Below are 27,056 nucleotides of genomic sequence, written 5' to 3'. Positions count from 1 at the left end.
TTTATGAAAACAGAGTCTATTCCATCCATCTAATTCATTTAGGTTTGTGACAGTCTGTACCCATTAAGTCACTTTCTGTTGTTAAACTGATCAGCTCTCAGGAAAAGTGTGACTTTTTTTCCACTCGAATGACATGTCCACATATACCTTATGACATGATGTTTTGCAAGGCCGAATTGTAAATGAAATGGTTTCCTGGGAGACCTTGAAAATTTTGTCACCTAGATAAACAATAGAGTACCGGCCTACAGGAAAGGCCATGTCCCTTTGTTTGGCTGCCTCAATGCCATCAATGGACAATGATTCCCAGGTGGTTGAGTTCCTTACAGCCTTACAGGAAAAAGAAGAACATGGGTGGGAGAGGAGGCAGTGAATCACTTATAATAGTACACATTAGTTACTCTTCTAATTGCTGTGACACAAGCATTTGGGGATGGAATGGTATGTTCATGTTCATACTGAGAGGTTACAGTCCATTATTACAGAGAAGTCATGGTGGCCAAACCTTGAGGCAGCTGGTCACAATAAAATACATCTGCAGCCAGAAAGGAGAGAGATGAATGATGGTATTCTGCTAGCTTCCTCCTTTGTTAAAGCCCAGGACCAGCCCATAGAAGTGTCTGCTCATACATAGGATAGGGATTGTTATCTCAGGTATTAATCTAGTTACTTCCTCACACACATGCCCTGAGGTGATTCTAGATCCTGTCACATTGACAACCAACATTAGCTATTACAGAATACAAAGAAGGTGAGGCCTATGACTCCTTCCTTGTAACTCCACTCCCTTTAGGCCCCAAAGCATTGGAATATTCTCGGAACAGAGTCATTCACTAGGTACTCTGGTCATGGCTTGCATACTGGGTACCAAGGGCAGTCATTGACTGGGAACCCTGGCCTTGACTTGCTGGTTGGTAGCCAGGGCACAGAGTCATTAATCGGACACGGTTGGTTCACTGTGTAGCTCCAGCAAAGAAATAAAATTTAGTATCTGTGTATAGGCATGTTCAGCAGATTTGCTGAAGGACCATTGTAACAGGGGAGAAACAGTGGGAAGGTTCTGAATTAGACTCAGAGTATAATGTTTACCCTGTGAGCAGTTCCTTATTTGATGGATGTTTCTCTTCCTACTAAGTGTGTCAGCATTTCTGCAGATCCCTGCCATGAACTTGCTGGTATAATTAGTTTGACCAAGAATCCTGGAGATTATGAGCTGTCCAAACCCAGTCTCATGGCATACTCCAAGGGCGACACTGAGATGAAGGGCCACCTAGTTAAAGCATGACCACATTGAGACCCAAGTCTCTTTCCACGAGAACTTCTTTTATGTTTATCTAATCATATCGAGAATACTCAAGCTCCGGCAATATATATTTTCAACGCAAAATGCTACTGCAACACATGCATGACTTTGTGGCCGAGTGACATCCACAAAGAAGGAGAACACAGTGGAACGTGTCGTCATGAGAAGCTGTCATAAAGTTAAATATTTTCTTATCTCACATAGACCTCATTGTATTTCCTCACTATAGCTTCCCAAGACACAGTGATATGCATTATGGAAAGATGCTTTCATTACAAGCAGTGGAGTTGGCAGAGGAGTCTAATTCCTTCCTCTTACCACAGATTTGTAGACGACTTTGCCAAATGAAGGTGCTCATTGGCTTTGTCAGCCATGCCACTTTTATCATTTACACATAAGCATAATATATGCAGCAATCTTGGTGTCCCAGATGCGTATAGACTCTCGAATCGTTTCACTCTCTGTTAAAACGAACAGTCTGATACCCTTAAGTGGACAATTTCATTTTCCTTGTTGATGCTTCATTTCAAGGCATATTTTAGGAAGTAACACTAAAAATAATATGGTTTCCTGATCATTCAAAGGTGGCTATGTGGGACTGGAGAGATGGCTGAGCAGTTAAGAGCTCTTGCTGTTCTCGCAAGGACCCAGGTTCAGTTTCCAGCACCCACAGGGAGGTTCACAAACAGCTTTAATGCTGGTCCCAGGAGATCTGATGCCCTCTTCAGACCTCCACAGGCACTGCATGAACATGGTGCTTACTACACATTTCTAGCTGGGCTTTCAAATATCAACAGATCCTTAGTAATAGATGAAGAAATCACAATTATTTTTTATACTTACACTTTGCCATGTTTCCTTCAGAATATTTCCCTTTAGATACCACAAAAGATGTAGATGGCCAAGAATAATGATAATTTCTTTTCACCTTTTGTTTTGGCAAATGCTTTTCAGTATAGTTTTTTATCTATCTATCTATCTATCTATCTATCTATCTATCTATCTATCTATTCGAGACAGGGTTTCTCTGTGTAGTGTTGGAGCCTGTCCTTGAACTAGCTCTGGTAGACCAGGCTGGTCTCCAACTCACAGAGATCTGCCTCCTGAATACTGGGATTAAAGTGCACTACCACTGCCTGGCTGGTTTACTTTATTTAAATACATTAAATAATAAACGTGGTATACTATGATAATAAAATACTACTTGTTCTAGGCAGACATTAGTTGCGTCTCTGACATTATCTGTAAACATGAAGATGCAGACTCTTACAACTGAGCAGAAAGTAGATATCACTGTCCAGGAAATGAATTCATTTCAGGAAAAAAGTTCTATTTTGTTCCTAATGTTACCCCACTTACATTAAAGTACACCTCAAGGTCATTGGTATTACCTTAAGATTTTTGTGACCGCAGTCTCCTTTTCCAGAAGGTTCCTGGCCCTGATGCTGAAAACGGACTTGCGGAGCTGAAAAGGAAGAACCACTTTAGTTTGGGAGGTAAAGGAATGTTATGTCACAACCCACGAGATACTGGCTCTCTTTTACCTTTTGACCTTTGTGTCACATGTTACATTTCTCTTGCTATCCCTTCTTCCAGTCTTATGATTCCCTTTATAGCTTCACCACCCCCTCCATACATACACACTTTTAAACCTACACTGCACATACGACAAAACTGGCATTTGTGATGGGGTATCGCGGTTAAATAAGGATCAAGATAAACAAATATGCCGAATAGATGTTTATTCAGGGAGAAATAACTTACAATAGACAGATGAACACCAGGAAATTCAACCCGATCCTCTCCTGTCTGAGTCAAGCTAGCAAGAGAGCTTTTCCCAGCTCTCTCTCTGAACTCCTTCCACAGGTCACTTCCGCCCATGGCTCCACCCCCCAATGGGCGTGGTCAGTGCCACAGAAGGACTATCTCACTACAATTCCCCTTTTAGTCTAAAGAAAAGATTTAGGCTTAATACAAAACTATATACAAAACAGTGAATAACAAGTGTGCTCTAAGAAAAGGAAAATCGAGAACAAAATGATCTACATATCTAGTCCTAGGGTGAAGGCATAATGGAGTTTACAATAGAGTTGTCCTAAGCTGGAAATTTATGTTTATCTTATTGTTGATGAATAAAACACTGTGTGGCCAGTGACCAGGCAGGAAGGATAGGCAGGGCCGCAGGAAGAGAATTCTGGGAAGTGTAGGTAGAGTTGTCATGTAGAACCCTGGAAGAGAGGACCCAAGGGGCATTCTCCAGTAAGCCAAGGTCATGTGGAAATACATAGATTAATAGAAATGGGTTAATAATTAAGACAGAGCTAGTCAATAAGGAGACCTAGCCACGGGCCAACAGTTTTATTATTAATATAGGGTCTGTGTGTTTGTTTGGGGCAAGGTGGCAGAGGAACCAGGCAGAAAATCCTGTAACACACATCATGCATGGCTTGGTGAAATATTTTCCAATCCACACCATACTTCTGCAAGTTCCTGGCCTGTGATCCAATACTAATCTGAACATGAGTTCATGAGGTATTTTACCTTCAGGGACAGGGAAAGATGGCAAGAGGCCAAAGTTTGCCTCTAGGCAATGACAAAAGCTGTCCCAGAGAAGAGGATGAAGAAAACATCCCGGAAGGCGGGCGAACTCAGCTCTGTCCTGCTCATCGGTTGCATGTTAGGTTAGTGAACCTCTTTACAGGTTACTAAGTGGTCCAAAGAGATGAAGAGGGAGAGAGATGGAGAGAGAAAGAGAGAAGGGGGTATATACCATCCATGCTAGATTCCCAAGAACTAAGAGCGGACAATTTCAGTGGGAGCCAGTGATGGGAGAGTGGGATATCTTCTGCCACTAACAGATTATCTTTTCTAACCACTTGGCACAATATTGATAATCACTGATAATGAAAGACAGGTAGGAGCCAGGTTCTTGAATTCTGCAACTGAACAGATCAGTAAGGCAGAGCAGGCTAGGACACAGGAGCTCCCATGTACAAACCAGTCTACAAATAAGAACCAAGATGTCTATATGACCAGGATTGGGAAAGGACAAAGTCACAAACCCATGTGTGTGTGTGTGTGATCATGTGGAGGTCAGACGTGAATATCAAGTGTCTTACTCTGTCAATATTTTCCTTGGATTTTTGAGCTAGAATCTCCCACTGAACCTGAAACTCAGTGATTGGTTAGAGTGGCTGACCAACGAGCCTCTGGGATCCCCCTATTTCTGTACCCCAGCACTGGGCTTATAGATCCTTACTGCTACAACCAGCTTTTCGTGTGGCCAATAGTGAACTGCACTCACATTCACCAGTTTGCACAGTGAGCACGTTACCCACCTAGCCATCTATCTATCTAACCCAACAAACTGGTCCTTGCCATCACTACTGACTACCTGATGTCCAATGTAGTTTTCACATCACCCAGCAGATCTGAAATGAAGTGCAGGATCACTGAACATACCGATCTTTCCACCTACATCCATGAAAAATTTTATCTGTCTGTAATGAAAAACTGAATTGCTTTCTAATTGACTAGCACTCCCAGGAGAATTAATCACATGTTGATAGAGACTAGAGTGGATGTCATTTATTTAGAAGGTACATTTTCATGTAAAAGGGCATTCACTTTCCTACATCTTTCACCCCCTAAAGAAGTGCCACTGTGGAACCAGGATGTGTCCCCTGGTGCACGAAAGGACTTTGGGAGCACATTCCCCATGGAGGGATACTCCCTTAACCTAGACACAGGAGGGAGGGCCTAGTCCCTATTCCAAATGACTTGACAGATCTTGTTGACCCCTCCTGGAAGGCATCACCCTCCTTGTGGAGTTTGGGAGGGGGGATGGAAGGGGAGAGGAGGGAGAGGGAACTGGGATCAATATGTAAAATAAGAGAAAAAAAGAAGTGCCACTAGAACAATTTTACAAACTCTTTGAGATTTTAGCACATCTCAAGGGGGTGATACTCCGGAGGCACAGCTGAAGGTCCTATCAGGGGAGGGCTTATGCTATGACTACTAGAAATATATAATCAGGAGTCAAAAGTCAGGCCCAGGGTACAGGAGGGTCAGCAGCCCATGATGGGCAGTGAGGGCAGAGACTGTAATGCTGGAAGCCAGCAGTACGCCTTAACTGTCTTTTGCATAAGGCAGCAACTGGGTTTCAAGCACTTGTCAACTACACTGCAAAGGGGTAGCTGGTATCAAACGCACCTTCTACATATTTGGGATGCTATCTAGTAGAATAAACATGACTCAGTTACAGCAAATGTTGAGGTCATGTGTTCAAGGTTGTCCTTGAGAAATTGTATTACAATTAGCAGCAGAAGTAGCTGTATGTTTCCTGTTTTAATTCAACACCTGCAGATTAAGCTTTACTGTGTTCTGAAAGATGTGCATTTGATATGCTAGGTCTCTCTCTCTCTCTCTCTCTCTCTCTCTCTCTATCTCTCTCTCTCTCTACACACACACACATACACACACACACACACACACACACACACATGCTGTTCTTTTCATAGTAAATAAAGGTCTGTAGATATCAATCATTCTTTAGTCCTTGGCTGTGGTAGTAAAACTGTATTTTTTTCTTTTAGCACAGACATTCTCAGAGCTACATTGCTCTGCGGTGCCCTCTTCTGCCTTCAAAAGATACTGCTAGTCACCTAAAATAAGCACTACACGGAGCCATTTCAAAATAAATAATTTCAGACCATAGTTTGTAAATTGTAGCAGTGAAAGGAGTCAGTCACAGCTCATACTGAATCTAAAGGCATCTAATATGTAGAAAATAAGAAGAAACAGAGGGGACCCATTTAGATGGAGTTTGCACTGGAAACAAACAATTGGTTGAAAGGTTTTAATTTCAAAGATATGTCCACATTTTGAGTCAAGTTAAACTCTTGTACCTTGTGTGAGATCTTAGGTTCAGGCCTAGTAAAAGCACGCACACACACACACACACACACACACACACACACACACACAGAGAGAGAGAGAGAGAGAGAGAGAGACTGATATTCCCTAAATTGTACACTTTAACACAGAGCTCAAAAGCCATGAAACGCAATTCAGTTTCTGCAAGTTACTCCAATTTGGATTGGAAGGACACAGCAATGGATGGGTGGCTCTTGCTTATTTTTATAAAAGTCCTTTAGTTAAGGAATGGTGGCACGTCCCTTGCCATTTCTGGTCGTGTGTAAAGGGCAGGTTGGCTGACAGGGTCTTCAGCCTCCTCTGTTTCCTGTGAATCAGTGGTTGATCTGAACATCTCAACAGTTATGCTCCGGTTTGGTCTCTCTGGCAGGGCTGCCTTTGTTGTCATGTTCTGTCATCAGAAAACACATACTCCCCTGTGTCTTTTTATGATATCAATAGCATTAATGTTTGTTGTATAGACTCATCCTACTTGTGAAATTGTTGTTTCTTTTCATTTCATTGAAATGATTCTTCAATGAGTAACTGTCCCTAAGTTTTTATCTACTAGCATAGTCCACAGGGAAACACTCAAGGTTTAAGTTCATGACTCTTTACCTTTTCATACCAGTTTTTAATAGTTAATAGGTTTTATATAATCTTTAAAAGTTGTAACATGAAGAATAAATGACCCAGAGAATGATATTGGGGTTCAAGCTTCAAACTTCAAGATTCAGTTCAGAAAAGCAAAGCATATGGCCACTAGCTCTTACTTCTAGCTCAGGCTAAAAGGGCTGATCCACGTACGAGTTCTTCACCAAGTCTCAAACTGCTGCCTCCTCAGAATGAATGTCACCTACTGAATATCTGATACTGATTTATATACCTCTCATGAGTCCTGGGATTAACGGTGTGAGCTATAGTTCTCTTTTAGGCTGATTCAATCTTTTGTAGATCTGGGTGGCTTTGACTCACAGAGATCCATCTACACCTTAAACCTAGGGGATTAAAGGTGTGTACCACCACCTCCTAGCTTCTGGCTGCTGGGATTAAAAGTGTGCAGCCAGTTTCTTTGCTTTCTGAATCCTCAGGCAACCTTTAGTAAATCATAAATAGTGTATCGCTATACAAAGTGACTATTTAAAGTATCACTATGAATTCAAGGTTAAGACATCCAATTGTTATAAGTTTTAGCCCATTATAATTGCTACTTTTAATGTTGTTATCTATTCATTGATAATTTAATATAACATATTTTGATCACATTCTTTCTCTTCCTCCAATTCGATTCAGACTCCCCATCTTCCTCCATAACCACACACTCTATGCTCTTTTTCTCAACTTATGTTGACCGATTAACTTCCCATTGGCCCATAAATTCTTTTGATATGATGTTAGCAGCTGCTGTCACAGTTTCTTTGCTCTCAGAAATGACAGGATAGTCCATAATTATGTGTACTTCCTATTCAAAATTGACAACATTTTCTCCAAGCAGCCTTGATGGATTTATTGAGGAATATTTTTTTCAGGCACTGTTCATTGCTTCCAAGATGGTCACTATTATGGAACTTTCCCCGAGCTGACTCTGATAGTTTCAATTTAGATTCAGGAAATTTTACTTGCTTTTCCTATGCGACATTTCTATATATTTTCTCTTGAATTCAGGACTTGATATTCTACACAAGCAATAACAGATTTGACTATCTCATACTTATCCACCAGTTTTATTTCCATTCACAGATGATCTTGGAAGGATGATGGACCCACAGACCCACCGCCCAGATGACTGGCAGACTTTGAAACGGCTTGGCCTGCATTCTTCTTCCTCAAAGCTCGTAGCTGTGGTGTGCTTCCCTTTAGCCTCACCCTCACATCGTCTCAGCTCTTCGGTACGAGTGCCTCCCACCGCCGCTTGGTATTTACTTCCATTAATGCCCAAGTCACTTTTGCGGGTGGGGTACCTGTCAGAGGTATGGTTTTCAGAAGTTTCTCTGGAAAGAGCTCATGGGAACACTACTACATAGAGCTCTGAGTGTACAATGACATCCTGATATCGGCTTCTCTGTCTCTTTTAATCAAGAAATTCAGTTTTCCTAGGTGTAAGAGGCCCATCCTTCACAGTCTTCTCTGAGTGGTACTCTGGTGTCCTTTGATCTAAAAGATTGTTGCTAAAATGTCTGATGATGATCTGACGCTCATTAATTTAAAAGTCACTTGCTGCTTGGGGAGACAAATACACAAACAGTTTTAAAGTTCAAAGTCTTATAACATATGTGGCATAGGTTGCATTTCTGGCCCTTCTTGGGCAATATTTTCAGGGATGTGCATATGCTTTCCATATTTCTTTCAAATGTTCTCTTTTAGAATATTTGTCACTTGTTCTATTATGTGGCTGTGGTATTCTCCACTAGAGATGCCTAGAATGATAATATGGATGTTATTTTTATTTCTTTCTGATTTTTAAGGTTTTCCCAAGCACCAGGGAGACTGTTCATCAGGTAACTGCTTGCTAATGCAAGCAAGAAGACCAACACCCAATGGAAGCCAGGTGAGACAGCCAGTTATCAGCACTCCAGAAGCAGATTCTGCTTCTCAGAGCAAGCAGCCTGCCTGCATGCACTAAATAAGGCAGTAAGCTATAATGGAAGATACTGCCTCCAAATGCAAGGTGGGGTATGTGCAGGCAAGACACTCAGCATCATTCTCTGACCTCCACCCTAACCCTAACCCATGCATATGCACTTGCACACACACAAACATACATACACACATGAGCACACACATCCCATACATACATACACAGGAAAAATTTAAGAACTCCTCTCTTTGTTATGATCTTTTGGGCACAATGTAACAATCCAATTCTTTAATATTGTTGATTTTACTTAGGATTCTTACTTAAGCTCAGTGCCTCACTTCTGACTTCTTTTGTTGTTGTTTTTAATAAACTACTTTAATACGGCATCGTGTCTGTCAGTATTATGTATAAGTAGGTTAATATTGTAATTCAAACTCTTACAATAGCTAAGAGGCATAAATATATACAAAGCCTTAAGATGCATATAGTTCTACTTAGCCCTATATGGGTTATTTCCTTCTGATTTCTTCTAAAGCTTATTTATGCTTCTCATTCATCCTTATGTGGTTTTCAGCCCTTTAAACTCAATTTTTGCAATAGAGTGCCCCAGGTACAGGTGCTTATGGATATGGATTTACGGCTTGTATTTTTGCTCATTTTTTTTTTTTTATCATGACTTACAGGATATTTGATTTTGATGATCAGCACTTGTCCATTCTTACCGTTGGGTTCACCGGACAGCTCAGTGTTTCTCTCTCAACTCCAGAGTTTTGTTTCTCCTGCTGCTGTTTCAATGCAATGGCTGAACATGGAGCCTTTCTCTCTATGATTTCCTGGCTCTATGCCCCTACCTTTATCTGCTTTTCTTGTCCCCCTCAGAGTTTACCCGAATCTGCTGTTTCCCTCATCTCAGCTGCCCTGCAATGTTTCTTGATGATGTAATTTCAAAGTAAATTTTTGATAGTTAGAAAGTTAATTTAAACATTTATTCCTGTATTAGATATGCGCCCAGAACTAGTTTTTCTTTCTTAAAATTCTGCTAATAAAAAAAAGACTGCTTCAAGAATAACACTTAATAAAATTCTAATTAAAGATGACACTTTCTTAATAAGGAACAAGAAAGATTGAAAGCAAAGTCATAAAATACAAGAACAGTGAGTGGGCCTTATTATAAACCTCACAGACTTAAGATCAATTTTATGCTCATAATTGTAAAAGTTCACACGGATGGAAATCTCCTTCAAATAAATGTCAAAAGATCCATTAGCTGTCTACCACAACCTTGATATATATTATGTCAATCACTTTCCACTTACAGATTCTATTTCCATTGTTTTCTTTAGCAAGGCATTATCTGAAGTGCATTTTCAACATCAAAAATGTGTTTTCTTTTTGGAATTGATAATTTTTGATACTATTTTTTTCATACAATATATTTTGATAATGTTCTTTTTTTTTCTACCCCAGATCCTCCCAGATCTTCCCCACCTACCTAACCATAGTACTCTTGTCCTTTCACAAAAACTCCTAAAACTTTAAAAGTAAATGAAATAAATAAAATGAAGGTATAAACAAACAAACAAAATCCAGTAAGACAAAAAAGACAACCAAAACAACACAAAAAGCATGTGCTTGTGCACGCAAGCACACACACACACACGCACACGCACACGCACATGCACATGTCTTGTGTTGGTCAACTACTCTGAGGCATGCCATTGAAAAAACTGATTTTCCTTGGGACAGCATAGTCAATTCCATGTAACTCTTTGCTTAGGGGTGGGATTTCCACTTGTCTGGTTTGAACTATTGACGATCTTATGTGTGTGTGTGTTACTGGATTTTTAATTTCATTATATTTTGGTTACGTCATATCTTCCGTAGGATATTTACTTAGAATGTATTTAGAATTTATGAGAAACTAGATATTCAAGTCATATCAGTCATCCTCCTTTTCTTGAATAAGAACGTTGGTCTCCCTTAACAGAAGAGGAGGCGCCTAGTCTCACTGCAGCTTATGCACCGTGTCTGGCTGATATCCATGGGATGCTCACCTGTATCTGAAGAGTGGAGAATGGATGGGACAAGGGGTGTCAAGAGAAGGGGGGGACTGAGAAGAAGGGAAGGAGGGGAATCCTTATTTGGGATGTAAAAACAAAAGGAATGTTGTTCTTTAGCCATTAAATGAAGAATTATATCAATGCCCATTGTATGTACATTTAAATGTCATTACTGATTTTCTGCCTTGATTTGTGCTGAGATGTCATATGCATATTTTGAGCTTTAACTGAAAATCGGTTCTCACAGGTAAATATTAGTGTTTTCTCCTTAAAGGTGAAATCGGAGACTAGTAAAAATGAGGTTGTTTGCTGTCGTGAACGATGCACAACTTACAATTGTCATTAGAACTCTGGATAGCACAGTGGGGTTCAAGTCTTTTCAGTTCATCATGATATCTTTGTGAACATCCTAGGAAATAAAAATGAGCTTTCTAAAATTGTCTGCTTGCTTTCTGTGAGAGATGAGGTTAGCACACCTATGACAAATTTTTACTTGTCCAAAATCTTACTGTAAAAAATGTAAGAGTCAGTATTTGTGTTCTTCTCTATGTGTGTCATGGATGGTTAGAATGAGAACCCCGGAACACGGGAAAGGACCGAGTTTCTCACCTATTAGAATCTCCATGATCGTAGAACTTAAATCTTACCTTTACTGATCCCTCCAAATCAGAGCTCCATCACGGCGTTGATTAATCAGAAGACTCCTATGTGACTCCTGTTGTATAGTGTGACAGAGGGCCCCCCAAAGAATAAAACAAATGAACAAAACTATAGTTTGTGACTAAGATTTGTATTTCTTATTTGAAGTGTTCACAATAAATTTGTTTCTAATATGGAAAGTTTAGATGGCCTTATTTTTTTTCAAGTTTCATTTTGAAGGCACTAACAGAGTAACAGGAGATGAGAAAGTGGGTACGTGAACATCTGACCATGAAACAAACCATGGTCCGAGATGAATAGGGCTTGATGAGCATCATTTCTGCAGGGAAGGCACGGTGCAATTATTGTAATGAGCCACTCTATTGAATGGCTCCCACGTAAAACGTAGTAATTGGAAATAAGCAATTACTTAAAATTACATAGGTGGAAGGTGGTGCCTCACTTGACTAGATTTGAATTTACCATGCACCCATGAGCTGCAAATTAATGTTGGAGCAAGTGTGACAGATCATGTGTACAGCAAGAGGTTTCTCTAAAGTAAACTTTTTATGGAGTTGACATTATGCTCGGAAAGAAAGAATTCTAAAAGGTGACTAATGTAGGTGGCGATAAGACTAAAATAGTCATGTTCCAATGCATGTAAAGGTGAATTCCATTATAATGTCACATTATGAAGCTTTGAAACGTGTCTTAGGATGTGGAAAGGGAACTTTGGGTGATAGGTCAAGAGGATACTGCACTGGACTGTGCTACCCTCTGCATATGTTATGGCTGTGTAGCTTGGTGTTCTTGTGGTACTCTGAACAGTGGGAGTTGTGGGTGTCTTTGGCTCTTTCACGTGCTCTTGAGTCCATTTTCAATCTGCTGGATTGCCTAGTATAGCACTGATATGAGGGTTTGTGCCTAGGCTTAGTGTAGCTTGTTATGCTGTGTTGGGTTGATACTCCTGGGAGGCCTGGTCTTTTGTGAGTGAATCTTGGGGAAGATGGGAGGCAGGAGGGAACAGGAAGGAGTGGAGGGAAGGAAAACTGTGGTTGGAATGTAATACATGAGAGAAGAATAAATAAAAAAATAGAGATTTAATCTTAGTTATTTCCACACCATGCATTCTGAATCCTTCATAAACACCAGGCATAAGAATTAGAATATGTACAACAGAGAGAGACAGAGAGAGATCACTTTTTCCCCCCTGGGACTCTAGGAAGTGCTGTGTAAGTTGGTTCCTATTTTGTGTGAAACTCTACTTTCTGTGAGTTTCATGTAAGCTGTAAGCTTACATTCAGTGTGCATAGTCTGAAATGCAGTTTGAGAATGAATTAGCATTACACTATAAGATTACTTTAAATCTTTGTGCCTCCCTTGACTTGTGTTTTTCTTAAGTAATTAATCCATGAAATAACTGTAAATGAGGCGAATGCTATGAAGGACTGTTTGAAAGTGAATCATATCAGTTTGCATGTGTGTATCTTACAAAGCTTGGAACTAAATGACTGGAAAGTTAATTGACTTGAATTTTGTGACAGTCCTTTCATCACTCAAGTGATGGCTGGGGTCAACACAGATTTGGCCAAGTCAGCTACTACTATATGACAGTGACTTGCAAAACAGAACACGAGGCACCTTGATCCATTGAAAACAAGTGAAAATGATTAATGCATGGTATTAACTGATGTCACAAATATATGCTGGGGAATGGAGAGATGGCATAGTAGTTAAGCACTGGCTGCTCTCCCAGAAGACCCAGGCTCAATCACCTGTATTCTCATGGCAACTCACAACCCTCTGTAACTGTCTTCCCAGAGGACCCAACTCCCTCTAATGGCCTCCATGAACACTGCATGCATGTGGACCACAGACATGCAGGCAGGCAAATACCCATATACAAAAAATAAAAACAAAACAAGAAACACATGCCAGAGGTTTTGAGTTATTGATGTAAATACAAAATGATTCTATATTTATATCTCATATAAACAGATGGAGTCTGGAGACACAGATGAGTGGCTTTGATTCGAGCGGTTAATTTGTTTGGGAATTTAAATCCAGAGTTCAAACAGCCCTGGGATCCTAGGTTTCAATTGCATTTGAATTTCACATATCAATAACAAGAATGTGACCATTAGCAACAACTGTGACACAAGAAGGTTGAACAGTTACTGAAAGATAAGCTCTATAAGTGAAACTTTAGCTAAAAGAGAAAAAAAAAAAAAGATTGATGTCAACACCCTATATATTTTAGCAGCAGCCTTAGTTCCTTGAAGTGTGTTTTAGAGATGGTTCAGAATCTAAAATCCTGCAATCCTGCATTGGCTACAAGATTTGGGGGGGGGATTTCACACATGACAATACATTTTGATCATATCCATTCTTCACTTCCTGCTCTAATTGCTCTGGGTTCCCTGTCCCTCTCTCAATTTTATGTGCCCTTCTAATTTTATTCTTAAAACATATATAAGGTTCAGAACTTATGTTATAGGGCTGCTCGCTGGGACATTGGCAACCTACTGGAGCATGGGTCATACTTCTGAGGAAAACTAATTCTTCAACTACCTATAGCTCCCTTTTGCCTCTCCATGAACATACATCCAAGAAACATAAACATATTGCATATAACCCTCATGTTAAAAAAAAAAAACAGTTTTGAAGAATATTGGTTAGGAATTTCATTTCTTACTAGTTGAAGTTAGTAAACAACTTTCCCAGTGCCTCCAGAACATTCTTGATGGACAAAGGTCCCCAAAAGAGAGAGATTGAATAGGAGAATGTGCATCCATGCACAGCCACCTCTTACTTCGAAGCCAAAAACTTACAAAGATGAATAAAAATGAAAAACAACACTTTGCTTTTATATTATAGACCTTTTTGTTTTCTTTTCATTATAATGACTAAGTAGTCAGTTTTAAGCTATCAGAGACCGGCATATAATTTTTGTATTTTGTGTTGTGAACATCAGCCCTGGCAGTCCCTTCACGACTACCCTGCCTGGTACAGGAATATGGCTATTTGTTAGCATCCTGTTATCTCACCCTCCCACATCTTTCAATAGTTTTTTTAGGCTGCCAAAATATTACTTGGGAGAATTATTTCAGAAAGTCAACACCCCTAAAGACCAAAGCAGCTTGTTCCCCCACCCTCTCTGCCTTTATTTATTTATTTTATGAGTGCATAAATGTAAATGCTCACTCTGGAAATTATAGATCAGGTTGAGCAAGTTGCTACATGTAGAGTTACTAGAACAAAACATGACAGTCTATAATCACGCAGGAAATTGCTGAAATGATGCATGGTAATCAACAAGGCTTTGTGAAGAGAAAATCTCCCAGGAGCCTTTAATTTACTCCACAAGAATGTAAGGTACAGGATAGATGACAATATGGTTCACTTTCTGTAGGGTACTATTTGCCAGAAGCCCCTTTCTATGCTTTTCAACTGTATTGGAAGGAGGACTCGGGCGATCATGTCTAGTGCATGCCTGGTACCCACAAAAGTCAAAGGAAGGTATCGGATCTGGAATCCCAGATAGTTTGAGCCACTGTGTCAGTACTGGGAACTGAGCTGAGGTCCTCTAAAAGAGAAACAAGGACCCTAGCCATCTCTCTAGCTCCTGTTCCCATAATAGCTTTTACTTTAACCTGTTTGCTTATGTTTCTTCCTAATGTTGTCACCTTCTAAAGTTCACATCTTGATTTCTTTTGAATTCCCACATCCAGAGGAATGGCAGATAAGCAAATAGTGGGAGCTCCACACATTTTTGTAGAGTTACTGAGTGGATGTGGAAGACTTAAGGAAATGCAAAGGATAAACAATACATTAAAATTAATGTTTATCATTTTACTCTCAATTTTGTACTTGGGTTACAGCTTCTGGAGTTCCGCAAAGCTCACTTATGATTCTAAATAATAGGCAGGTTCTGACCCAAGAAGTAGCATGCTGGCTAAGAGTAAGACAGAGGCATCAAGGTGACACAGATTGCAGAGCAATGATCAAGAATTTGGATCGAAGGGTTCATTGCTGCAGGCTGAGTGAATGGGTCATATCACTGGGTTACTAGGGAGTCAAGTTTGCATCTTGTATAATTAGAAAGCACTCTGCATTACAACTCTAGAATTTCATCTCAATAATACAAAGAAACATATGAGTAGAAACCCACAGAGACAGCTGACCTGAACAAGGAGGAGCTAATGGACCCCCAGACTAACAGCTGGGAAACCAGCATTGGATAGACTCAGATCCCCTGAACATGGGTCTCAGTTACAAGGCCTGGGCAGTCTAAGGAACCTCTGACAGTGGAACCAGGATGTATCCTTGGTGCACAAAAGGACTTTGGGAGCACATTTCCCATGGAGGGACACTCCCTTAACCTAGACACAGGAGGAAGGGCCTAGTCCCTACTCCAAATGACTTGAGAGATTTTGTTGATCCCTTCTGGAAGGCATCACCCTCACTGTGGAGTGTGGGGGGGTGGGATGGGAGGGTGGTTAGGGGGATGGGAGGGAGGGAGGGAAGGAGAGAGGAAAGGAGAGAGGGAGAGAAGGGGGGGAGAGGGAGGGAGAGGAGGAGGGAGGGAGAGGGAACTGAGATGATATGTAAAATAAGAAAAAAAGGTAAAAAATGAGTAGATATTTGCATGATTAAAATATCAATGTTGGATCACTGTTCCTTGCACTTTTTCTTCCTTGAAAGTGGTGATATATTAATCATGATTTATTAAAGCTTGCCTGAGGATTCAGAAAGCAAAGCCAGCTTCAAGCTATAGAGATCAGGCAATGGTGATCCTAATAGCCATAGAGCTAGGCAGTGATGGTACACACCTTTAATCCTAGGACTCAGGATTAAGAGGTATATGGATCTCTGTTAGTTGGAGGCCACACTGATTACACAAAATTGATCCAGTTCTAAAAGAAACAGCTCACACAAAGGCGATCTCAGCACCCAGGATCACATGCCTTTAATCCCAGCTTTAAAGAGGTATATAAAACAGGAGCAGGGTTTCAAGCTGACATTTGGTCTGAGGATTAGTCTCGAGCTGCATTGAGGAGAGCATAGCAGCCTGAGTGAATCTGAGGATCGCCCCTTTGGTCTGAGCACAGGTAGAGGGAAGAGCTAGTGGCTGACTGCTTTGCTTTCCTGATCTTCAGCTTGAAGCTTGAACCTCAATATCTGTCTCTGGGCCTCTTATTTTTTTGTGCTACACTGGAAGTGCTAACTCACACTGGAGTTTCTTGTCTCATATTGCCCTGGCCAAAGACTCTCAAACATGATGGGAAGTCCTAAGTATTTACAAACAGCTCCAGAAACAGGTGAAAACTGTTGCTCCATCACTGAAATAGAGCCAAAGGTTGGAGACTAGTTTTATGGTATCTGGATTGGTTTTTGTCAACTCGACACAAACCTAGACACACCTGGGAAGAAGGAACTTCAGCTGGGGAGTTGCTCCCATCAAAATGGCTTGTGAGCGTGTCTGTGGATTATTTCGTTGATTACAAATTGACGTAGGAGGGTTCAGCCCACTGTGGGTAGAGACATCTTTGGGCAGATGGGCCCGGACAGTGTGAGAAAGCTATGCAGAGGGAGCAAGTCAGTAAGCAGTGCTCTTCCCCTGGTTTCTGCTTCAAGCTCCTGCCTCGAGGAGTTCCTGCCTGACTTCCCTCTATGATGGATTATAAGCTAGAAGATGAAATACGTCCCTTACTTCCCATATTGATTTTGCTTACCACAGCAACAGGAAGCAAACCAAGACACATGGCAATATAGGTAGCGCTCTCTCTCTCTCTCTCTCTCTCTCTCTCTCTCTCTCTCTCTCTCTCTCTCTCTCTCTCTCTCTCTCTCTCTCGGGATCAGGTGATGAGACCTGGAGGCAGACTTACATTTCACTTCCCAGTTTGAGCTTCTGCCCAGGTTAGAGTCAATACCATGGGAGGAGAATAGCACTCTCCTGCCTATATTTCAATGGCTTATGGTCCACCAAGCAGGGACAAGATGAAGAGAAACACCATGTTTGTGACCATCTTTGTTTAAACAGTCAGGGTGGGTTTCAATCAGCTCCACAGGCTGGGGACTGATTACTGCCTTCAAAATCTTGCAGCTTCTCTCAGATAAGCAAAGGATGGCACCCGTGGTGAAATGTGTCTGCTAAACTAAAAAGAAGTCACCCTCCCAAAAAAAAAGGTATGCAGAAAATGAGAAGTGGCATAATAGTAGATGGTGGAGAGGCTTGGGTGCACCGAAGTGTGCCTCCCCCAATCTACCCCCCCACCTCACAGCTGTCAATCATCCTCTTAGTCCTTAGTGATTGATATTCTATCCAGGAATTGTGAGAAATCCATGTGCTCTTTTAAAGAAGGGGTTGATTTGCAGTTTTCTGTGGGACATTGTTCCTAATTATAGGAAAGCGTGTCCTGGTTTTGCCACACTGGGCACTTTGTTCTTTCTCTGGGAGGCAGGCGGTCATAACCACAGCAGTCAGGGTGTAGAGATAGCTGCTTTGCCGCTGGTTTATAATAGCCAATATAATAAGACAAATCTCATTATGTTGGCATGACAATGTCAATCTGCTTTCCAGTATGCAAAATGAGACCTCAGACTGGCCTGCACCATGTTGTCCTCTCTCCAGATGTCTTTCCTTAGTTCAATTGGCTGTTTACCTGTTTATGGTAGTGACTAGGAAGTATAGACACCACAGACTCTTAGTTCAAACTAACACAATCAATAACAAACTAAAAGAAGTTAAAAGCACCATACACATTGCATGATTTTTCATTACACAAGTGAAAGCCATGAATGGTATCATCTGAAGTCAAATTTGTGTCCAGGAAGACCAAACTGGGCTGGAACAAGGAAAACATTAATGCATAGGACAAAAGTGGAGAAAATGATTTGACTCCAAAATTTAACTTGAAGAACAAGTTATTGGGGAAAAGGATTTCTATTTTTGTTTCCACAGAAAATGAAAAGATGTGGATTCCTTCCAGACTAATGTGGTTTGATCACGCCAGACCGCCTGAAACAGAGTACAAGCTGATCCTACATTCAAAACAGCTGGACAAAACAGCCCTATAGACTACAGCTAGGATATCTGAATCTTCTTCGAATCCCCCAAGACAGCGCCCCTTACCAGCAGGAAGTAGTTTGGAAAGAACGACGCCCAAATTCCCAAATATTGTGTATAAATGTTTGTTTTCATTTAATTGGACTTTGTTATATAAAATTAAATAAAAAAAATTATAAATAAAAAAAAGAGTTGAGAGGGGGGAGAAAGGCAGTCCTAAAATGGATATGGCATCCTTGAACATGTTATAGGTTGAACTATCCCTGTGCAAGAAGTGTCTTGTTCTGCAAACAGCCCTCTCCCCAGTTTAGGCAATTCTGGTGGAAAATGACGGAGAAGGTACATAATGGTAGAGTTTCTGAACTCCAAGAATGCAGATAACATCTCAAGGGTTCTCCAGAGATAATGAAATCCAACCAGCCAGACACAAACCTAATTATTTTCTGACAAATATATATGAAAAAGAAGATATTGGCATCACAGTGTTGTCTACAATCCTGGGTCCTGTAAGAATGAGGAATGAGACCTGTAGATGATGAAGAGAAAGTAAATGAGTGAGAATTCTTTAAAAAATAAGAGACACGCTGCAAAGGCAGCAGTCACTGTCATAACCTAGGCTAGGGCAAGATGACTAAGCCAGACGACACAGTGCATTCAGCTCTGTGGGGGTAGAGAATGAACAGGAGAGCCTAAGCATGAGAAAACACTGGCAATGCTAATTTTAACTATAATAGAAGTATGCCTTGCATTGTAAACAGTATATATGTGTATGCACACATACACAATTATCTATTATTATTTGCAAATAAAACCATTATCTTCTTTATTCTCTTCAGATCCAGGAACCCAGCACCCTAAATAGTTGTCTCATGCCTTTATCTAATGCATGCTTTACAGAAGTTTGGTAATGGAGACAGTGGCCCTTACTTTTTGATCGATGTATTTGTTGTCTTCGGCCGTGGGCCGCTTGGGGTTATCACATGATGAAGAAGATGTGGAAGGGAGGATTCTGAAGAGACAGTAGGTGTCCTGTTGCTGGCGGTCAATGAACTGCTTCATGAAGCTTTCCCTTTGTAAACAAAGTACACACACCAGGCGTCATTCAGGAAACGGAGCCGGAGGTGGCATTCCACAGACCATGAAGCAATGCAGGATCTCTCTCTCCCTCCCTCTCTCTCTCTCTCTCTCTCTCTCTCTCTCTCTCTCTCTCTCTCACACACACACACACACACACACACACACACAAGATGTGTCATACCAAGAGAGGCGGTTAGATTTAATTATCAAAGTATTTAACTTAGAGAACACTTCCTGAATCCTTGCAAACTCCTGCTCAAAAGCAAAATGCCCCCAAAATAGCTTAAAAGCAAGGGTATCCAATAATTGATGGTGTGATTTGAATCCTAGCATGGTAGTGAGATATCTTTCCCCTAAGACTTGAAAGAATTAATTCATCTTTCCAAACTTCTATTCATTATAAAGTCCTTGAGAGATAATTTTGAATTTAAAGACTCAAAAGGAAAAAAGACTTCAACTGATCTCCAAACCATGGTGGGAAAAAAATTAAATAACATCAATGCAAGTAAGCAAAGCCAATTAACTTTATAAAAGATTAGAAATACAACTATGCCATGAACTACATAGGGACATTTGGGTCACCAATAGACTGCATGCATGTAAATGGTAGTCCCATAAGACAGTATTGACCACCCAGTCGTGTAATAACCATCCAGATTTGCATCAGCATGTCTTCCGATGTTGACAAAATGGTAAAATCATATAAAAGGTCATTGCTCAGAACATATGTCATGTCAGTCACTATGTGACCGGGCGGTCTTTATCTATTTGAATTTAAAGTGTTTGGCACTGTGTCTAATTTCCTAATCCCTCGCCAAGATATATAAAAATAAATAGAAAAATTTTATGTGATTCCGATTGTATTAGAGATTTCAGAGTTATTCATCGGAAGATTAACCTTTAATTATTAAAAGCAGGCAGTTCAAAGCACCCTGCACCATCCATATGCATTTGTCTAGTAGGAAGGTGAAGCTGGTACAGACTGAATCAGTGTGGGTATAAATGCCATGTTTCTTTTAACCAGCAGGAGGCAGACTACACTGTGGCCAGACTGCCACATACACAAAGGCTGCCCTTGGACCTCACTACATCCTCTTTCACGCTCTGAGCAACGTCCATCCTGTCTGTACCTGGGAGGTGTAATCGCTGAGGAGTCCCTGGAGGGAGGCGAGGACAGAAGCCCATTTGCCTCTCCTCTTAAGAGGTTGCTGGGGACTCAGGCTTCCAATGCTTAAGGCAGGGGGGGGCACAGCAGGAGACAACAAATTCCAGCACAACTCCAAACCCACCCACACGCCAGTCTGAAAGAAGGGCTGAGGAAGGCTTAAATGAAATGAAAGAAACAGTTCGATACCTGATCTTAGGAACAGTAAAATCTGAAGGAAGTTTTGAGATCTTCACCATTTGCGGCCTGTTTGGGAATTTTTCAAAGATTCTCAAGCGCAAAGGGAGTTTTTCTTTGGTGTCCGCGTTTGCTTCGCTTTGCTTTAGCTAAACGGGGCGGGGGAGAGAGGAAGAAGAGAGGATCCCATTGGAATGAATAGTTTAGGCTTCAGATAATAACATGCAATCGCATATCAATACGGTAGATGGCAGCAAAGGCCCACAACGCATCATATAATAGTTTCTCAGCTTGGTTTCTGCTGCTGCAAAGAAAGGACAAACGTTAACAGCAAATTAAACCACTTTAAAAAAAAAAAAAATCTGGAGGAAGATTTTGTTATTGTGCTCCCAAAGATGTCTTCTCCTTTCACCCATACATTATCTTTTGCCTTTTACCTATGATTAAATATTCAAATTTATTGTATACACAGGCGTGGTCGAAGTAGCATGGACTCACAGTAAGTTAAAGTTTATGTGTAGCCAATGTAGAACTACAAATAAGTTTTTGGCTGGAACTTAATTCATACTTTATTGTCTTCCAACGCCCACTCCCTTTCCCATGCTAGTTTTTCTGGTGGATTCTCCGCACTTCTCTTTGCCTTGTAAGAGGATCACCTGTGGATCACAGCTGACCTTCAGTGGTTTCTATCCCTCTCCAAATGAAGATTGGTCCTATTAGTTCACAAACACACTAAGAGGGCACCAAAAGCCATTTGCTATGGTCCCCTCGTTAAATGTCATTTCACTTTAAAATGACAAGGATTTTTTTTATCAGGACCGTGGACATCAGCAGTAAAAGTCAAGAGAGCTTCGGAAAACAGAAGGGATGGGCAAGGTACCTCTTATACATGGAGCTGTAAATGGGTCCTAAGGAGCAGAAATGCTGCATTTGGAGACTAGACCTCAATTCAGGTGACAGATGGTTCAGCTTCCATCTGATCTGGGGTGGATAGCAAGGTCATGCATGGGTCCTCATGTCTAGTTTTCTCATCTTTTGCTGTATGTGATTATTTCAGTTTAATTTAATAAAACATGTATGGATTAGCTTAGCTATGCGGACATCTATTTGATTTGTTGAGTAGCTTTTGATCTTAGGTAGCAATCTTATTCAGGGAGGAGGGCTACTGCCGTTTGTTGCCCCTCGGTACGGCGATGTATTCAGAGGACATGAATATCATACGGTGGTTTTTGATGACGATGAGGAGCATGGCAAAACCACAACACCAAGAGCCACAAAACAGAAAAGCACAGACATCTCTATGTCATGAGAATAATCAGAAAAAAAAAATGACTCAGTAACTGATTTCTATCTGCTCACTGGCTGGTGTACAGTTGCTGAAAAATTTGCCATTGGTTAAGTTGGGTCCACAGAGAAAGAAAAAGCGTCTGGCTTATTAAGGCAGCCAGACAGCAAGACAGTCAGGGCTAGCACGCCAGAGACGGATAAGATGGATGGCACAGAGAGGAGCTTGTTCAGTTGCCTTTGCTGACTCATTTGTTTAGACTCTTGTGCTATCACCCCGAGAACCGATCCCATGAGCCAGATTCCATGAAAAACACTGGGGCTATAAAAATAAAAGGGTGTGTGCATTTTCCCCTCACCCAGCCCTCATCATAACCCAGATAGTGAAACAAACAATTATCCATAAAAGATAATGGTTACCATGGAAGAAGTGTGACCAGAATGCTCGGGACCCACAAGACAAGGGGATTGAAGAAATAAGACAAATAAGTCAAGGTATTATTTTCTCCGCTCTGACAGACATTTTTTTAGGCAGCAGAATGACTGTGCATGACTAAGATTGATAACCAGCAGAGACTGAATTGTATATTATGCTAGTCTGGTATGAAACGCAAGGGCAAGGTTTATGTTGGTTAGAACATCTCACCAAAATGAAAATTCTGAGATCTTCCTAAACCCACCTGCATCCATTAACTCTTTCTGTCCTCACCAGAACCTCCCTGACTGGGCTTTTACAAGCCTAATAATTAATTTCCCTTTACTCCCAAGTTAGCCTTTTATCATCTATTTTTCCATTGAAATATCAATTTTTGCCTTAAAACCTTTCTGTTGTTACTCTTATACTTTTAAGTAAAAAAAAAAAAAAAAAAAAAAAAAAGATCAAAACCTTCCATTTGAACTCAAAGTCTTATTTCCCTCCTCCCTACCTCTGTAGTCTTAGTTTACTGGGTGTTCCCATTGTATGCTCTTTTACACACACACACACACCCACACACACACACACACACCCACACACACACCTCTTATTCCTGCCAGGCCCTCAGCTGGGTCCCTATCTCCTTCTTTCTTGAACTTCATGAACTTCTTGTTTTTGGTCTTTGGATAATCTTTCTCTGACCACCAGTCTCTACCTTAGGATCTGATAGCATGTAGGGCTGGACCACAGAATTGCTGTTCACATGAGTCAAAACAGTGTCAAATCTTCAATGTGTTCAGGTTCAATCTAACACATATTGTTAGCAGTTTTGTAGGTTACTGTAGCAGTTATCACAAGACTTGTAGCTCCACAATCAGAGGTTAGCAACCCCTCCAGCATCAATGAATTAATTCTCAATCAAGGCTTCTCCTGAGGTCTGCTTCCTCTGAGGGCTCCAGGAAAAACTTCCTGCAGATCTATGTAAGTTCTCTGCAGGCTTGTGGCTCATTCCTCCACCTCTATTTCCAATGCCACTTGTCTTCTTCCCAGTGCTTGTCCCCAAATCTCCCTCCTGGTTTTCTAATAAGGAATGCAAACATCAGATTCAGGGCTCACTCTCATCCAGAATGATTAACTGTTTACTTGTGAAAAAGGACCAATTTACAAGTAAACTTTCATTCTGAAGCTCAGTAGGGTTTGAGAGACACTTAAACCCATCATATGCATTATCATCTCAAATAGTTTTGTCTCACATAAACTCTTTTCCCAAGAGAATGAGAGTACAGAGGGCTGGGAAGCTGGTGGAGCTTCTTTCCTCACATTTATCCTATCTGTGTCCTGGCATGGTGGTTAGCTTAGAGTCAACTAAGGAAATAGTCACTGAATAAATAGAGACGCTCTCACAGACAATATAGATGCAAAAGAAAACCTGGTATGGCAGACAGAGATGTAGATGGTATCTATTTGTTAATTGGGCAGCTTAACTTTTTTCAGTGTAGAGTGTAGGAACACTCTATTTGCAGAATGGCATAAAGTTAGACTTCTATGGCATTTAACTAGTTTATGATGTTTGTCACCAACAAGCTGATGAATGTTTGGACCATGTTTAGACTGACACATTTTTGTCAGCAGCATGATGGGAATATGTCAGATTATAGGTAACCATGCCCTCGGATACAGTGGCCAATCAATACAGTAGGATAATAATAGTTTTTTTTTTTTAAAAAAAAACTTGCTTCTATGTTTTTAAAATAGATCTTGTAGAATTTTAATATGCATTAGGGGTATTAAGATTCCATTTTTAAATTTCCTTTCATTTCATCCCCCAGAGAGTGAAAATAGGTTATGGTTGGAAACAAATTAAAGCTCAACAGGAAATGGTCACTGAACTACACAGCTACAAAGAGCAATGGCAAAGTTCATTTGAGTGACTCAGAACCTTCTCCGTGGTCTTGCAAGTCTTCCCCTTGAATGGTGAGAACCATGGCTGCTCAGATATGCAGACAGGTCAGGAAAATTGAGCAAGGGGAGTGGCTGTTTGCACAGGTACAGTGAATTTTGTCTCCTACGAGCAAGAACAGTCCTGTTCCAGAAATTGCATGAGCTCCTTCTTTTCCTATACACCTCTATGGGCCTGTTCTGGCAGGAGTGTGTATACTTCAGCCATGCCCTCAAATTTATGACAATGGCATTTGTGAATCCTGACTACAAACAACTCAATTACTCATGAATAGAATAGAAAAACAAAACTTGGTCTATTTAAACACGTGAAATGAGTGAGGTACAGTCTAATATAAAACGTGGTTCAATCTTATAGTACAGTATTGAGGGCAGGAAGCCAGTCATAACAAAAGAGGATATATTGGAAGAAAGGTTGTAAGGTCAACAAGTAACAACATTATTATATATTGCTAATTTTCAGTGAGGTCAGTGTTCTAGGGGCAAGTAGAAAACAATGGCCAGACAGGTATAAGGTCAATGGTTTCCAAAGTAGAGTTGCCTTGATCTGTTTAATTTAGGTACATTATTTTTTGCAAAACATCAGAAAATGGCCTCATCCTATGCTTATTACAATTCAGCGAAAAGCTTAAAAGTGGATAGATGATACATTTGAACAAAATCACGCAGCAACTCCTATTTCATTGCTATCACAACCTTGACTGTTCTGATTTCCGCAATCCACAAGCTTGACCCAGACACAAACACAAGTGAAAGAAAAAAGGAACAAGATGGGAAGTAAGCCAATCTGGGGGTGGGGTATGCTGGAGCCAGGGTGTGCTGGGGTTCAGGGAGATCAGGGTCTGTAGATCTGAAAGCAGTACTTCATGGTACTTTGAAACCTCTCACTAAGTTAGTTAACATTCGATTAAATGATATTCTGCCTGTCATCCTAACGTCTTTCTTTCCTTTCCACACACTAAAAGCAAGTATACTTTGATGCAGATGAATGACTAATATCAATAAAAGGACTAGATGTAAATTTAAGACCATTAAACTACTCCCCCTCCAATGTAAGGCTTTTAAAATAAAGTATTTATAATTGCAATGTCTGGTAAAATCTAAAAGATCTGAAGCCTTGCATGGGAGACATGATGCAGGGGACACTGAGGCTTTATTCTTCATGTTGAAGACACTAATGTGAAGAATGGCACACTGAGGGAGTTGATAGTGGCTTCAACTGAGCAAGAAGTCTGCCTGCAGCCCACAGACCAGATGATTGTTTGGCCACAGGCTCACAGGACAACACAAGGAAAAAAAGAAAGTGCATTTGCAAAAGAGAAATTACAACCAAATTTCAAACATGGAACTTAACAAAAAGCAAAAACAAACAAAAAACCAAACCAAAACAAAAAACAAACAAAAACAAAAACCGTAAATCTAAGCTTGGGCGCTTCCACGGCTCAGCATCTGTTAAGCTGAGATATCATTGCACAGGTTTGGGTGGCTGCGAGTCTCTGCTTTCCCAGTCCTCTCCAGAGAGTATGGGCATATAATTGTGCTGCATGGCACATACCCTGTTCTGCCTCGATGCTTCTGACTTCCCTGTTCCAGCCCTTTCGTTCTTTCGCTAAGAGATTCAAATGCCGTTCCACCCCGTTTCCTCTCGGAATGCTGTGACAAATACCTGAACTGGAGGAGTACATTAATGCTCATTGTAATCTTTTAGCATGATTTTTTTTAAAAGAAAAGTATTTAGAAAATACCTAGATGTGTAAAATATTGTCATTTTTAAACCAAATCCTTGCTCAATGATGGCGGGGAGGGGGGTTCTGCATAGACGTGTGAGTTAGTACATCTGAAGAGTAACTGTTAGCTGTTCAGACTACGAAAAATGATCACATTATGTTCACACCAGAATGAAAAGGAGTCAGTCCCTCCTCTTAGTTACATGATTAAATTACGGCTGGACTCTCCATGCATCTTACCTGGTTCTTTTGCGTCTATACTGATGGTGATTCAGAATGGAGAATCTTTGTGAACTATACACAACATCATTTTTCAAGGGGTCTTCTCTAACTAATTTGTTTACACAAATTTTACAACTGAAATGAAATGGCTTCTGAGATAAAACAGATGGTTTATTTGGGTTGAGAACAAACATTCTGGCTTTTAATAATATGTGTTATCATAAATACTTGATATAAAATGTGAGGACTACCCTTGCTTTCCCTGTTCTTGTGAGTAAGGAGAACCCACAGGGAGACACTTTCATTTTTTACTGCAAGCAAAGGGCAATGAATTCACACATGCAGGCAGCAGTACTGTACACGCCACAAATGTGTATTTACGGTATTTTTGACTAATTCCCTCTCCTTTATAAAATCTTTAACAAATTCAATACTCCGAAGGTCAAACTGAGATTTTTATTACCTTG

At 40.6% G+C, this 27,056-nt stretch overlaps 1 protein-coding gene across 1 annotated transcript in view; it reads right to left on the bottom strand.

Moving 5' to 3' along the window:
• The window catches only part of Nalcn (sodium leak channel, non-selective), a 247,723-nt gene that overhangs the window by 54,991 nt on the left and 165,676 nt on the right, over positions 1-27,056 (bottom strand). Inside the window, exons 16-18 of the mRNA XM_051195188.1 lie at positions 20,995-21,131; positions 19,491-19,632; positions 2,695-2,768 (exon numbers count right to left, since the gene is read on the bottom strand). Of these exons, the coding sequence (XP_051051145.1) occupies positions 2,695-2,768; positions 19,491-19,632; positions 20,995-21,131 (353 nt within the window). The remainder of the gene's footprint in view (positions 1-2,694; positions 2,769-19,490; positions 19,633-20,994; positions 21,132-27,056) is intronic.

This window comes from Phodopus roborovskii, unplaced genomic scaffold, assembly GCF_943737965.1.
Source record: "Phodopus roborovskii unplaced genomic scaffold, PHOROB, whole genome shotgun sequence".
NCBI lineage: Eukaryota > Metazoa > Chordata > Mammalia > Rodentia > Cricetidae > Phodopus > Phodopus roborovskii.
This window is presented reverse-complemented; position numbering and strand designations above follow the sequence as displayed.